This window comes from Pinus tabuliformis, chromosome 8 (genome assembly GCF_031772625.1).
Source record: "Pinus tabuliformis cultivar Carrire ecotype Pingquan chromosome 8, CPIR1, whole genome shotgun sequence".
In the NCBI taxonomy this organism is placed as follows: Eukaryota; Viridiplantae; Streptophyta; class Pinopsida; order Pinales; family Pinaceae; genus Pinus; species Pinus tabuliformis.
Genome location: NC_142294.1, coordinates 1,898,148,838 through 1,898,163,401, shown reverse-complemented (window position 1 = coordinate 1,898,163,401; position 14,564 = coordinate 1,898,148,838). Strand labels below are relative to the sequence as shown.

General features: G+C 34.7%; 1 protein-coding gene across 1 annotated transcript; it reads right to left on the bottom strand.

Moving 5' to 3' along the window:
* Positions 1-3,332: 3,332 nt before the first annotated feature.
* LOC149243980 (uncharacterized) lies at positions 3,333-3,896 on the bottom strand. The gene has a single exon (XM_089371364.1). It carries the CDS (start codon positions 3,894-3,896, stop codon positions 3,333-3,335), a length of 564 nt encoding a protein of 187 aa, XP_089227490.1.
* Between the last annotated feature and the right edge of the window lie 10,668 nt (positions 3,897-14,564).

The window sequence follows — 14,564 nt, the reverse complement described above, 5'->3', positions numbered from 1 at the left end:
AAATTGAAATAGGAATTGGTATCTAGTCTAAAACCAATAGATTGCTTTCATTATTATAAGCAAACTTGTGACATTGAGTGTATCCTAAAAAAATGTGTTGTTGAGATATTTAGTCAGCTAACTAGATTGTGGCTAATATAGTCAACCTATCTAAATTCCCAACTTACCGTATACATATGAGATAACCATTATGATTAGCCACATCTTAGCCAAGCAATATGGGCTCATTTTAGAAAAGAAGCTTAGCCTTTCGTTTGAAAACCATGATAAAAAGCTATCAGCGATCTTATCACTCTCATTGCTCGCCATAGTCGATCTCTTTTTATTGTTTTATGAAGTTTAGAAAGTCTTTATATGTTATAGGTTATGTTCATAAAGATTAAATGTCAGAAATATGCATTGTGTTATTGTCAAGAATGTATTTATTTCTCATATTAATAGTTTGGTAATATTGACAATTGTCAAGAATGTATTTATTTCTCATATTAATAGTTTGGTAATATTGATTTATTGGTGTTGTATGTCGTATAGTTATTTGATATATTCTTAGTGATGAAGTCGGGGGTTTTTAATAGTGATTTTTTGGTGGAGTATACTATATAGTTGCGTTTTATATCAACGAAGTGTTTTTGATATTAATTTATTAGTGGAGTGTATTGTATAGTTGCATTTTATATCAGCGTTAGCAGAATGTGTTTACAGATAAATCTGTTTTACCAATAAGTATGAAAGAGAAAGATTTCAAAATTGGCTAATTAAAAGATAATAATAATAATAATTGAAATTAATATATAAATAAAAAAAAAATGCAATAATAGTTACTTATATGGAATAGTAGAAGGAGTTGAGTAAAAGTTGTAGAAATACATATTGTATTTCTAGTTTTGGTTCATTTTATTTATTTTTATATAGAATAAAATCTAAAATTAAGAAATAAATTGATATTTAAGTTAAAATTCATCACCATGTTATGAAATATGAAATATGATGTAAACTATGAGATTTAAAGTTCAAATCCTAGTAATTCACATCAACTTAATAACAATATTTAAATTAAAATTAAAATTGAATTAAAAATTAATGTGTATTGATTTTTATATTCTACATTCATACAATATACATTTCAATATAAATACAATATACATTATATATTATATACTATTGATTTTTATATTCATTCTTATCATTTATTAAATTGACATAGAATTAAAATAATAAAAAACATATATTGATATTCAAATTGACATAAAAATAAGAATAAAAATCGATATCTAGTCTAAAATCAATAGATTGATTTCATTATCAACTAACCTTATGACATTAAATATATCTTAAATTAATGTGTTGTTGAGATAGATTGTTGCTAATATAGTCAACCGATTTAAATGCCCAATTTACTATGTGATATTGTGTAAAAATAATAATATATGAAATATAGTTTCATGATTGCACATGAGTGCACGGCTCAGTGGTCGGGGCAGTCGGCTACTTGCACCCCGCCTGCGTTCGAACCTTCATTGTGTTGCTGTGCTGCAGCCTATGCTGTTCCATTACGAATATTCCAGTTGATGGGATGGATTTGATGTGACAGTGGTCAGCTTCTCTGATATGTATATATATATATATATATATATATATATATATATATATATATATATATATAGATATATATATATATATATATATATATATATATATATATATATAAAAGAGGGCCCTATATCGCTTCTTCTGGGAACTAGCCCCTCCCATTCTTTAAAAAGAAATATAGTTTCGTGATTGCAATATTTATGAGTTCTAGGTGGCTAATTATTATATAGCTTGAAAAATTATAACTAATGTTAATATTATTGAAAATATTTTTCTTTTGAAAATTAGTTTCCTTTTGTTAAATTGATCCAACGACTCCATATAAAACATAAAAAAAAATAGTACAATTCCCTATTGGAGGTGGAGGCTGTATCTTGTCGGAAGGAAGGTCTTACCATCAAGTTAAGGCAATAAATAAATAAATCTACTCTTTCATTAACTCATCTACTCTTTCATTGTTATATTGTGTATTTAAAAACCCAAAAGATATCTTATAATACTAAAAACAACACACAAGATTGCAAAATAAATTTACTCTACCACTATCATACCTTATCCAATAAATTTACTCTACCACTATCATACCTTATCCAATCATATGAATAAAATATAAATTTCATGTCTATATTAAGTTATAAAATATAAAGTTCATATCTATATTAAGTTAAAATAAGGTTAAATTTGATTTTTTTAAGATGTAATTTTTCTTTTATCTATGGTTTTTTTTTTTTAAACACAGTCAGTTACTTTTTATATATTTCAAAAAAAAAAAGAGGGAAAGGAAGCTAGTTCCTTGTACAATCAGAGGAGGGCAGGTTCAAAAGTAGTGCATAAATGGGAGCGCAGTCCCCATAGCTACTTTTGACGCCCTCAATCCAAAAACTTCATAACTAAAGCTTTGGTATCGTGGTCCTGAGATGTGGGGTAACTTTCCAAAAAAAAGACTTGAACTCCAAAAGCCTCGCGTAGAGACCAAACCTACACTTAACTTTTGAAAAGGTGGATAAAGCCAAAACCATTATCCTCGCAAAGTTGGAATATACACAACATACGGTAAATAACGATTTCCGCTTTCCCAAAACCTTGGTGCAATTTTCAAAGCTTACCTTTATATGACTTGATCTCCACGGTAGAAACTCCACCGTCAGATCTGACCGGTCAAACAACTTGCACGTCACACTACCTCCGTCGATCCACACATGATAGATCCAATGGCTGGCAAGTATTTCAAGCGGGCAAATCGCGCGGAGATTACACGCCCGAAAAGGTGGTATTCTCACTTTGCCCTCGTGATACGTGTCCATCAATGAGTGGAATTGAGTGGTTCCCTCCTGAAACCACTTACCGCTGAAACTCTGCCAGAAATACCATTCCGGCTTAAAATCCCGCCTTTTATTATTGTCTAACTCTCGTGCAAGAAATTTCCTAATGGTCGTTGATCTGCCACCATCGACGGCTGCGATGGTATTTCCAAGATCCTCATCTGCTGCAACTAAAGTCAATCCTCCGCCATTGATCTCCAGAATCCCACGGTACCTGTCCGATGATTCTTCATTTGTCTCCTCACTCTTACTTTGCGGCATTTCTTCATTGATTTGTGGTTTCTGGTCCTGAGTTATTGGTCTCTGTTATGAAGAAACCTGCTGCTGTTGATTGCCAATCTGTCTCGGGTCGCTTGCGAGCCTACACAGATACATGTGGGTCGTGGTATACATTCTCGATCTTCATACTAGGAGAGGGGGTCAAGGGATACTTTCTTCATAAACTTCATTGTTCTCTTTGACTATCCCAATTGGTCTGTCAATTGCTTCGTTGGCATGGCTATCAGCATCCTTATTTTGGTTTTCCAGGACGTGCTCTAAGGTTATATTTCCCAGACTTTCAAAACTTTCTCTGATACTTTGATATATTTTATTGATGGCTATGCTTCTAAAATCCCTATTGGCATCCAGAGCAGCTATTATGATAACATAGTCCCCTATTATTATAGGGTCCTTGAATGTGTTTTTGTTTAAAATCCTTGTGCCTAAGAGAAGGTTGTATGCTTCAGCCCTGTTGTTTGTCATTTCTCCCAAGCTCCATTCATAGCTTATTATTTTTTGTCCATTTGGGTCTAGTATAAATCCTCCTGCCCCTGCTTTGCCTGGGTTATTTTTTGCAGCTCCATCAAAAAAGAGAATGTGTCTCTTCTGTTCTTTTATCCATTTTGCAAATTCTTTGTCCTCCAATCTTAATTTCCAATTCTTGTTTGTGTGGAATTCTTTATTATTTGCTATAACTATTGCTTTTGCTTTATTTTCTAACATTTCTTTACTGCACCAGTCTTTCTCTTCTTGTTGTAAATTATTATGGTCCATTTTTGAGATTCCATTTGTACTGATTATCTCTACAACTTGGCTCCAAGTTTTTGCTAAGATCTTGCCTAGATTTGGCTTTTGTTCTTTGAAAATGCATTTGTTTTGGGCTAACCAAATCTTCCAATATAGGATTGAAGGGAGACATTTCCATATCCTTTTTATTGTTGCCTTTTTTTTCTTTGTATATGGGTAGCTTTTATCCTAGTTTTTATGAAGAATTGTCAAGTGAATTGTTGGATTTATGTTTATTTCCAAAGGACTGGTTGCCTGTTTCCAGCACTTTCTCACCACCATACAGTTAACAAAGAGGTGTTGGAAAGTTTCTTCCTCCTTTTCACACATGACACATTTTGAGGGCCCTTGTATTCCTTTTTTTTTTTAATTTTCAAAGGTAATAATTTTACCTTTGAGAAGGGTCCAGGTGAAGAATTTAATTTTGCGCAGACTCTTTGAATTCCAAGCTGCCTTCCAAAGACTCCAATCATTTTGATTGTGAGGTTTTTGGAGGAGGTTTTACCCCGATTTCACTATATAATCCCCTCCATTTGGGTCCCAAACAAAGTCATCCTACTCTTCTATGTTGATGGGCGTTGCCCCAGCGAAATGGACTTTTAAAGTTTCCCACTGAATTTTTAGTCTTGGTGGAGTAGCCCACTTTGTCCATCTAACCCAGTTATTCTGATCCCAATCCGAAATAGAATAAAGTGTGTTAAAACTTTGCTCTTCCATCCATCTCTAAAGGCCCATTAAATTTTGTTGCTGATTTAAGGGGGTTTTCCCCATTATTCTATCCTCCCAGATAGAAATTATTTTGCCATTCCCTGGATTTTTGGATATTTGATCTCTAATAAGAGGAATTATCCTTTTAACCAATTTCTAGATCTGAGTGCATGGCCTGTCTGGAATAGTATCAGTGAACAACTTTGTTCTATGACAATTCAATTACTTCATTGTTAGTACTTTTTCCCACCAGGGGCCATTCCCATTTATCATTCTCTAGAAAATTTTTGTCCCTAGAGAAATGTTCATTAGTCCTAGTAGTCTTATTGCTATACCTCCTTTTTCATAGGGAAGAGTAACTTGCTCCCATTTAACAAGGCTAAATTTTTTATTATCTTGTTTTCCTCCTTGTGAGAGGAAGCTTCTAATTATCAGTTCCATTTGCCTGTGGGCGCTTGCAAGAGCCATAATGATTGCATACCGATATATAGGCAAGGCCGAAAGAAGTTCTTTAATCAGTGTCACTCTTCCTGCCAGGTTGAGCCACATCACTCCCCAATTCTGAATTTTTCCCCTCATTCTCTCCACTTGCCTGTTCCAGACTTCTGATTTTACCACTTCCTTTGTTAAGGGCAGCCCAAGATAAGTGAAGTGGCTCCAATTTATTTATAGAGGTATTTCCAGAGTTTGTGAGATACGTTGCATTGTTGTTGTTGGGGTATTCCAACAATAAATTCTACATTTGGAGTTGTTTAAAATTCCTCCTGAGGCTATGAGAAATTCATCCAAGACTTTTTTGAATCATTTTGCAATGATGCAAGATGCCTTGCCTATGAGAAGGGTATCATCTGCAAAGAGAGTAGTTTATATCTTTGACTCCTCTTGATATTTGGATCCCTGTTATTTTTTTCTCTTTTCTCTGATTTTCTAGCATAGCACTCAGCGATTCAACCATGATGATGTACAAGAATGGAGAAAGTGGACAACTTTACCTCAGTCCTCGTGTGCTTTGGAAAAATTTACTGGTTCAACCATTGATTAAAGGAGCTATCCAAGGATTTGATATACATGCCTAGATAATCTCTATGAAATTTGTTGAAAATCCAAACCTTTTGGGAGCTGCTGCAAGAAAGTTATGGTTAACTCTATCAAAATCATTAGCCATATCTAACTTAACAATCATTCCTCTCTCCTTTCTTTGGATGCTACTGTGGATAGCCTCCTGTACAATTATCACATTGTCTGTGATTTGCCTCTTGGGGACAAATCTTCCTTTTTTTGAAATTATTTCTGGAAGTAGTTTTTTCATTCTGTTTGCTAGGATTTTGGTACATATCTTATAAGACAAGTTGCAAAGGGATATTGGCCTATATTTGTTGAAAGCTGGAGGATTGGATCCTTTGGGAATGAGGGCTAGGAAGGAGGATTTAGTATTTCATCCAATATTTTTCTTCTGGAAAGCATTTTTGAGCATTCTCATTAGGTCTATTTTGATAATTTCTCAATATTGTCTGTAAAAGGCCATTGTAAACCCATCTGGACTTGGTGGCTTGTCAGGATCGAGATTCCACACAACTTCTCTGACTTCTTCCTCAGTAATTTCTTTGTCTAATTCCCTCTTTTGCTGGTCGCTTAATTTTTTTGTTATATGCTGCAAAATTTCTTCATTAGCTGCCTGCTGGTCACTTGTTGAGAGGAGTTATTTAAAGTGTTTATGGACTGCGTTTTTTACCGCTTCAACTCCTTTTATTTCTTGACCATTTACTTGAATCTGTTCAATCTTATTTTTTGACCTCCTTATTTTCATTGTATTATGAAAGAAGGCTGTATTTTTGTCTCCGGATTTTAGCCAGAGGCATCTTGATTTCAGTCTGCTTTCCTCTTCTTCTTGCCTATTTTTCTTATATATTTCCAGATATATTTCCTTTTCTTGTATATGATCTTGCTTACTTTCTTCCTTGTTCTCTTTTTCCTTGCAAAGGTTATCCATTTTTTTTTGCAATTCAAATTTCCTGGCTTTGTCCCGGAGATCATTTTCTCTTGCCAAATTTTTTAGGTGTATCCTTACGTTCCTTAGCTTAGTTTCCCAAACATACTGGAGAGATCCTGTGACACTTTGTTTCCCGCTGTCCTCTATTTGTCTGTTAAAATCCTCCTTACTCTCCCAAATTGAATTATATCTGAAGGGAAGGGGTCCTTGATTTTCTAGTTTCCCCAAGGTTAGCACCACCGGCTTGTGATCTGAAGCTGAGTTGTGAACAATTTTAATTTTCACAAGAGTGTAAGCCACTGCTATGCTTTCATTCTTTCTTTAATGTTGTTTTTCCAATTCTTTTGTTGTTCCAAGTGTATTTTCCATTGCTTGGTGGAATGTCTATTAATTTGTGTTCTTCTATTATTCCTTCAAGAGCTTCTCTTGATGGATCATTGTGGAAGATTCCGCCAAATTTTTCTTCTGTATTCCTTATCAGATTTAAGTCTCCTCCCAGGATTAAGTGCCCACTTTGTCTCTTTTATGTTTCTTCTTTAACTGATTTCCAGCATTGTTATTTCTCTCTATAATGATTTGGAGAATACACATTTAAAATGTTATACTGTTCTTTTGTTTTGAGATTCCTCAACTCTGTTCGAATTCAGTGTCTGCTGATTTTTTGGGTCATTAGTTCCCATTTTCTTTTATCCCAAATGGTGTTGATTCCTCCTGATGCTCCTGTGGCTTCTAACACTATTTCTTCATAATTTTTTAGTTTTTGAATCATTTTTTGATTTACTTGCTTGTTTATTTTGGTCTCTTGGATCATGTATATGTTTGGTTGTTCCTTGACTAAAATGTCTCTAGCTGCATTGAATTTAATGGAGGTGCCAAGGCTGCGACAATTCCAAGGGACCACTATCATTCTTTACTGTTGTGTTGGTGTGATCCTCCCTTTCCTCTTTGCTGAGATTTTTCATGACTTCCTGTTTGTTTCCCAAGGAATGAATCCATTGGCTGTTGCTTTCCTAGGACCATTTCCTTAACTTCTACCTCATCTCTGATTTCATTATTGGATTTCCTTCCCACTTTCTTTTGTTGATCCCAGGCTTGGGGGATTTCTTTGGCTTTGTTTCTAGTTAGAATGCGGTCCACTGAGGGAGGAGGTAGGGAGGATATAGGGTTGGGGGTGGATATGAGAGCTAAAGAGGTAGGGTTTGAGGGAGGGGATTTGGGAGAGGGTGGATCAAAGGAGTCTTCTAATGGCTCAAAAGGATGAGGAGTTATGTGATCTGGAGGAGTAACCTTCGCTGGAGGCTGGGAGGTTGTTTCATTTGCTTCTTGGGACTGATACATATTTGAAGTTGTCCGCTTATTGGTAGGTGTTTTCCTTTTCACTTGTTCCCATGTAAGTTCTTGCTCTTCTACATTTTCATGCTCTACTTTTCTAAGACACCTATTTGCAAAATGACCATACTCGTGACATACCTTTCAATTAAATGGTATTTTCTTGTAGTCCAGCTGTTGAATGTGTGTCCACTGGTCAACCTTGATCTTTATTTCTTCTAGGAGGCCTTTTCCGAGATCTACTTCCACACATATTCTTGCGCACACGTGCAAGTTGTCTTTTGGCTCACATCTGTCAATATATTTTCCCATTGCATTTCCTATAGCATTCACAGATTCGTCTCCTTAGCAGTGAAGAGGAAGATGCAGGAGACTGACCCACACAGGCATAGCGTTTGGGACATCCATCTCTGGATCAAAGTCTGACGTCCATCTGTTCAGGTATAAACCTCTGGAGTCCATGAAGTAAGGTCCGTTTCTAAATATCATATCTTTGTCCTCCTTTGTTTCAAAGAGAAAGGTGTAGTATCCCCTTCCACAGAATCGTATTTCCATCTTCCCCTGTGTGGTTGCATTCCAGTTTCTTTCCACCCATTTTTGCACTGATTTGGGTGAAGGCCATAGCCCTGTGAACTGTCCAACAAGTCCACGTTCTGCCAGAGAGATGGCTGGTCTTTTTGGAAGTGTTGGAGGGAGAGAAATCTTTGGGATACTTTTGAGTTTCTTTACAAATTTATTGACTGATGGCATGTTCCTTGGATCTCCATTCTCTGTGATCAAAGATGCGAAGGCTTCTGCGTTTTCTTCAATCCCTGACTACGTGGAAGAGAGGGGATCTCCCTCCTTAGAGGCTTGCATGGTCTGGTTGGCCTTAGTAGCAGGAGGTTACCGAGGGAAGGATCTGCAGGGGCAGCGACAACGATGATCTCTATTTTATGTATGTTAGTGGATATGAATTTACATAATTCATATTGGAATTAGTTTTATGATTATTCACCAATTTAATAGTCCTTGCCATGGTATGTTTATAGCGAAATATTTGTAAACTGACCACTATTAGTTTACCATTGACCAATCAATATTATAATGTTTAATTTTCAAAAACAAAGATTTATTTTTCAATATTATTGAAAATTTTATTTTTCAAACAAGTGATTGGATCATAATTTTGAAGGTATAGCCTTCGTTCTATGTGGATAACTGCCTCAGATTTTTTTCCATAATTTTTGGATGTAGTTGCAATATTTATGTCGTATTTTTTTGCCATAATTTCTAGATGTAGTTGCAATATTTATTTGTGCAATGATTTTTCATTATTAACCTTCATAATTAGTATCCTTAAAATATCTCATAGTCACTTAAATAACCTATTTACCGTAATTTACAACGAACTTAGTAGTGGTCACTACCCACCAAAAATTTATACAAGTTCATATCTCTTAGTAAGCAATTAACTTTTCTACTCCATATATCAATTTGCAATTTCTCAAAATACATAACATCCACTTAAATGGCAAGAACTAGACTCCTTGTAACACTTGTTTTAATATGAAAATTAACTATAAGTTTAAAAAAAAAAAAAATTGCTATTAATTTAATATTTTAAAAATTTTAAACATTTTATTTATAAAAATATATGGAATATATAATAGAATTACATCCAATAATATTAATAATAATTAAATTAGTTAAATATTTGTATTATATACATAGCAACATTACAAAGTAAAAACTAATTGAATTCTTCATAGCGTTGACTTAGTTACATATAATGATAAACATATGTAAGTATTTTAATGAATAATTTCATATCTTACTTATTAGATAAATTATTTTAATTAAAAAATATAGATTAAACATATTCAATAAATTATCATGATTAATTATTAATTCAATATCCAAAAACCATTAAAAAATATAAATTAAATATATTCAATAAATTATCATGATTAGTTATTAATTCAGTATCCAAAAACCATACATGTGATACCAAAACTAACATGCTATAATTATATACATCTCACTTAAAAAAAACTATTAATTTTATTTCATATTTTTTAAAATAAATTTAAAAACATAATTATTACGCTATAAATGCTATATATTATTAAAATTAAATAGCTATAAATATATATACATAAAACCTTGTATTAATAAAAATATAAATACAATTATTGTTAACTAAAATATACATATAAAAGTCTATTATCATTCTAACTTATATAATATTATTATAGAAACAATAATCAATAAATGTATATATTTCACATGAAAACCACAGATTAATACCATGGGTTCTCAATATCATAGGTGATTTTTATTTTATTTTTATTTTATTTTATTTTAATATGCTCAATTTAAAATGTTTACATTACATTAATCTTTTTATGTAATTTAATTTTTATGTAATTTGACTTAATCAAAATGTTAAAAATTATGTAACATTTCTACCATAATAAGTTGGAGAGCACCTAGATATACATATTTATGTCTTTTATTAATATGGGTTTTAATTTCAATTGGTTGGTGCTTAATATATTTTTTTTGGAGCTCTCTAGTTTAGTATGCGGGAGATTTGTAATATTAATAAAATAGAAAACATAAAATTCTCTAGTCCATGGTTTTTTCCCATGGTATTCTCAACCCATGGTTTTTTATAGAAGTCACCATGCACTCTTAGCAGCAAGAGATTTTGAGAGAAGAAATTTTTTTTATTGAGGCCCCAACCCCCGAGGAGTTACAACAATTCCAACCAACTCAAGCAAACCCAAAGAAATACAAATTGATACTTTAATTGTTCCCAAAGAAATTTGAAACACAACCTCCAGTCTCTCTCCAGGATACCCTCACGAATCCATGGAAAAGACATCTAATAAATTGGTATTACTTCCAGTATAGATTTAACCAGCCAATATGCCTACCCGAGATAACCACTAAAAGTACCAACAAGTGAGCCTTTTTTCTAGCTTGGCCAATAACTAGTGCCAATCAACTTTTAGATAATAGTTCAACTTTAAGTGGAAGACCATATATTTAAGGAGGCAAGATTGTCAACCTTTGGGATGAGTACAATGAAAGTCAAATCTAAATATAGGAAGGATTTTCCCATCTCAATGCGACTCATTCACAAACTAGAGCAGATCTGACCCAATAAACTCTTTAAAAGTAGTGAAAAATTATGTAGCTCAACCATGTGAGCCAGGGCTCTTATCTTTTTGGAAACTAGCTAAGGCCACTTTTAGCTCCACTTTTGAAACATCCCCTAGTAGTTCCTAGTTCTCGTCTTCATGCATAAAAAATGGGAAGAATTGCGCCACCATAATAATGTCAACAATATTTACACCATCGGGCTCCTGAAGGACACTCCTGAAATGATTGACACCCATATTGGCAAGCCCATCAAAGTTGGATATTGCACACCCCGCCTCATCCTTCATCCCCCAAATTTCATTTTATAGTTTCGTACCTTTGGCATAGGTACGAAAACATTTTGTGTTTTCATTTCGACTGTCTAGCCAAATGGATCTACTTTTAGGCCTCTAAGTATCTTCCTTCTAAACAAAGATATCCTTTCTCCTCTCCAGGAATTTGTGATATATATCACATGACTCCTACAATCAAAAACCCTCTAACCCCAGCTTAGAGAATGCCTCAATATTTTGTTCAACCTCTAACAGATCATCCTCCTCCCTCCTTGCAATGTAAATTCCCAATATTTTACCATAGCTTTAATATGTTCAATATTATCAACAAATTTCCCTACAGCAGAAACATCCAGCCTGCCATCATAAGGTATCCAATTTTTCTTAACTAACTTAGTAAATGCCTCATCTTTTAGCCAATGAGAATTCATTTTAAAAATGATAGTAGGTTTACGAATCATTCCTAGGATCTCTATATAGATGAAGCAATGATAAAAAATCCCACCTAAACCAACGCATAGCCAAATCAGTAAAAAGGACTAAAGAATTGATTTAACCACCAAAAACCAATCATGACTCTCGGAAACTTTATCCTCCCCCACTCTTTGCTTATTTGAGGTGGGTTCCAATTGCATAGGGGGGGCATCAATTATATGAGGGATTGATGGCTTATGGGTAAATAAATCATTCAAGGAATCCATCCTCACCCAAGAACCCTAAGACTCTACATCACCCAAATGGAAATTTAGGTCACCACCCAAGATTAGATTTGCATATCTCAAAGTAGACTTCTCATACAGCAAATTCGAGAAAGAAACATGATCATCATGTGGCCCATACAACTTGATAAAGTTGAAAACCTTATCCATATCCAAGGAGTATACCACCAATCCCAAACCAAATTGGACACTCCACAAATTATGAGCCTAGATCTTGCGAGAATCCCTTTCCAAGGAAAGACTGCTAAAACGACCCCAAACATCACTTGCAATAAAGTACCAAGAAGGTAATAAGGGCTTTAAATTTTTTTACCACATAGTCTCCATCCCCAAAGGTTTCTTGAAGAAATATCACATCAGGGATTTCCAATGAGAACAGTCACTTAAGTGCCAATATTTTAAGAGAACTTGCTAACCCATGGAAATTAAGTGATAAGATCTTTAAAAGTGAACCCCTTGAAGGGATTTAATTTCTCTAAGTTCCCCATCCATATAAGTTTGATGAATTGAAGCTAATTCCACATTGGCCTTTCCCACGGCCATATATATGTTTGATTTCCTCCCCCTCCATTTACGATAAGGTTCCTTCATTGGAATCAAACCCAACCCACCAAGTTAACCCCCAGATCCCGGAATCACAAGACAAGATAAAAAATTGTGTAGAATATCTCCCTCACCTGACTCTCAAGAGAAACCTGAGATCACATAGGCTCACTGAGAAGAGTAACTTGATGATCCATAAGGCATAAAAATTTGAGGTTTTTGTGAAAGAGGAAAAATAACAAGTATATAAATTGTCCTAGACATCGAATCCGAGACCAAGGAGGACCAATATTCATTGAAGTAAAATAAGAACCAATATGTAAATTTTGTAGAGAAAGAGGGTCTGAATTACTGGGATCCAAAGAAACCGCATGATATAGTTCAACCCTTGTCGCTATCATTGATGTAGAAGCCATTGACAATGGACAAAAAATGGACAAAATCATTGAGCTCAAGACGGCCGAAACACTGGTCATGGTGTCCTACACCCATGCACTATCCATAGAGGGTTCCCCACTGGTTGCACCTAAATCCTCCCCTTCTATTGACTATTTCTTTGTTGTATTCCCCTGATTTGAAAAACTCTTGAAATAGATATTAAAAATTTTCACCATGTCCAAGCTAGTAACACCTCCTGTAGTGAAAGGGAAGGCTTTCATAGTCAATACCCTAAAGATGATTTCCCTCCTTTCTTATATTCATAGTGGCATGCAATTTTTTGTGTAAATCCAAGAAAACCAAATCCCTAGAAAAAAACTTATCCTAATTCTATAGGAAGGAATAATCAACATCCAAGAAACACCCAAATACTTTTCCCAAATTTGTAAGACTTTGAGAATACCACATAATTGAGGGGACGCCTATAAATCGCACCCGTAGTGGGATTTCATCTATCCACTCCCTGCAGGCATCAAAGAGAGGAATTCATAGTTTGAAGATAATAAGAGTGGATTCTATGGACTAAACATCCTTCACAAATCAATCGACATCTTCCTTTGTATGAAAAGGAAGTTGAATCCAACCCATGGCCAAAAGGAAAACATCAGGAGCAACAAAAACCACAGCTGTCATGTACTTGTCATGCCACTCTAGGATGGTGACCAATCTAAATTTATACCCTCAAGCATGAACATTAGTGATTTCTCTTCCAATTCTACTGCATTTTCCATTTCAACATCATCCCCCCCACACAAATATTATAAGACATTGTATTGAGATCACCTTTTAGGGCCTAAGATTTATTTTTAATTTTGGTAGGAAGACCTGAAACCAACCCATTCCTCCGGAATCTCATTGACATAAGCCCCATGCGCTAATACTTCTAGTCCCAAACCAATAGAGGTTCCTCAATAGGCTATGCCTTGCTAACAAAGCTTTGAGGCACTTCCCACTAGATGTGACGATCCATAGGTCTAAAAGATGCCCCTAGGAAGAAACCCTGAAGAGAGCTTAAATTTTTCAACTATGGAGGAAAGAAGAAGGTGGAGGAACCACTGCTTGATCCAGGAAAATAAAAACCACCACCATTAAACCCCTAATAAGAATCATGGCAAGGTAAATATACCCATAATTTGAAAAACTAGGGAATGAATGAGTAAAACCCCCTACTGACTCCAAAAGGGGAAACTCCATCGAGGAAGGGAAGAACCCAACACTTGTTGACACTGGTGTGATAAACGAAAAAGTGGAAGAAGACTAAATACCCCCCAAAACCATGTGGCTAGGGTCCCATGATAACTCTTCAACCTAGTTGGCACCCACATCCAGAAACCCAAAATACTGTGTGAGGAGGCCATTGTTATTAGCCACTACACCATTTGAGACAAAAATGGATCCCTTATTGGAGCTCACCATGTCGTAATTCACTTCCTCCACATAAACCATAACGACCTCA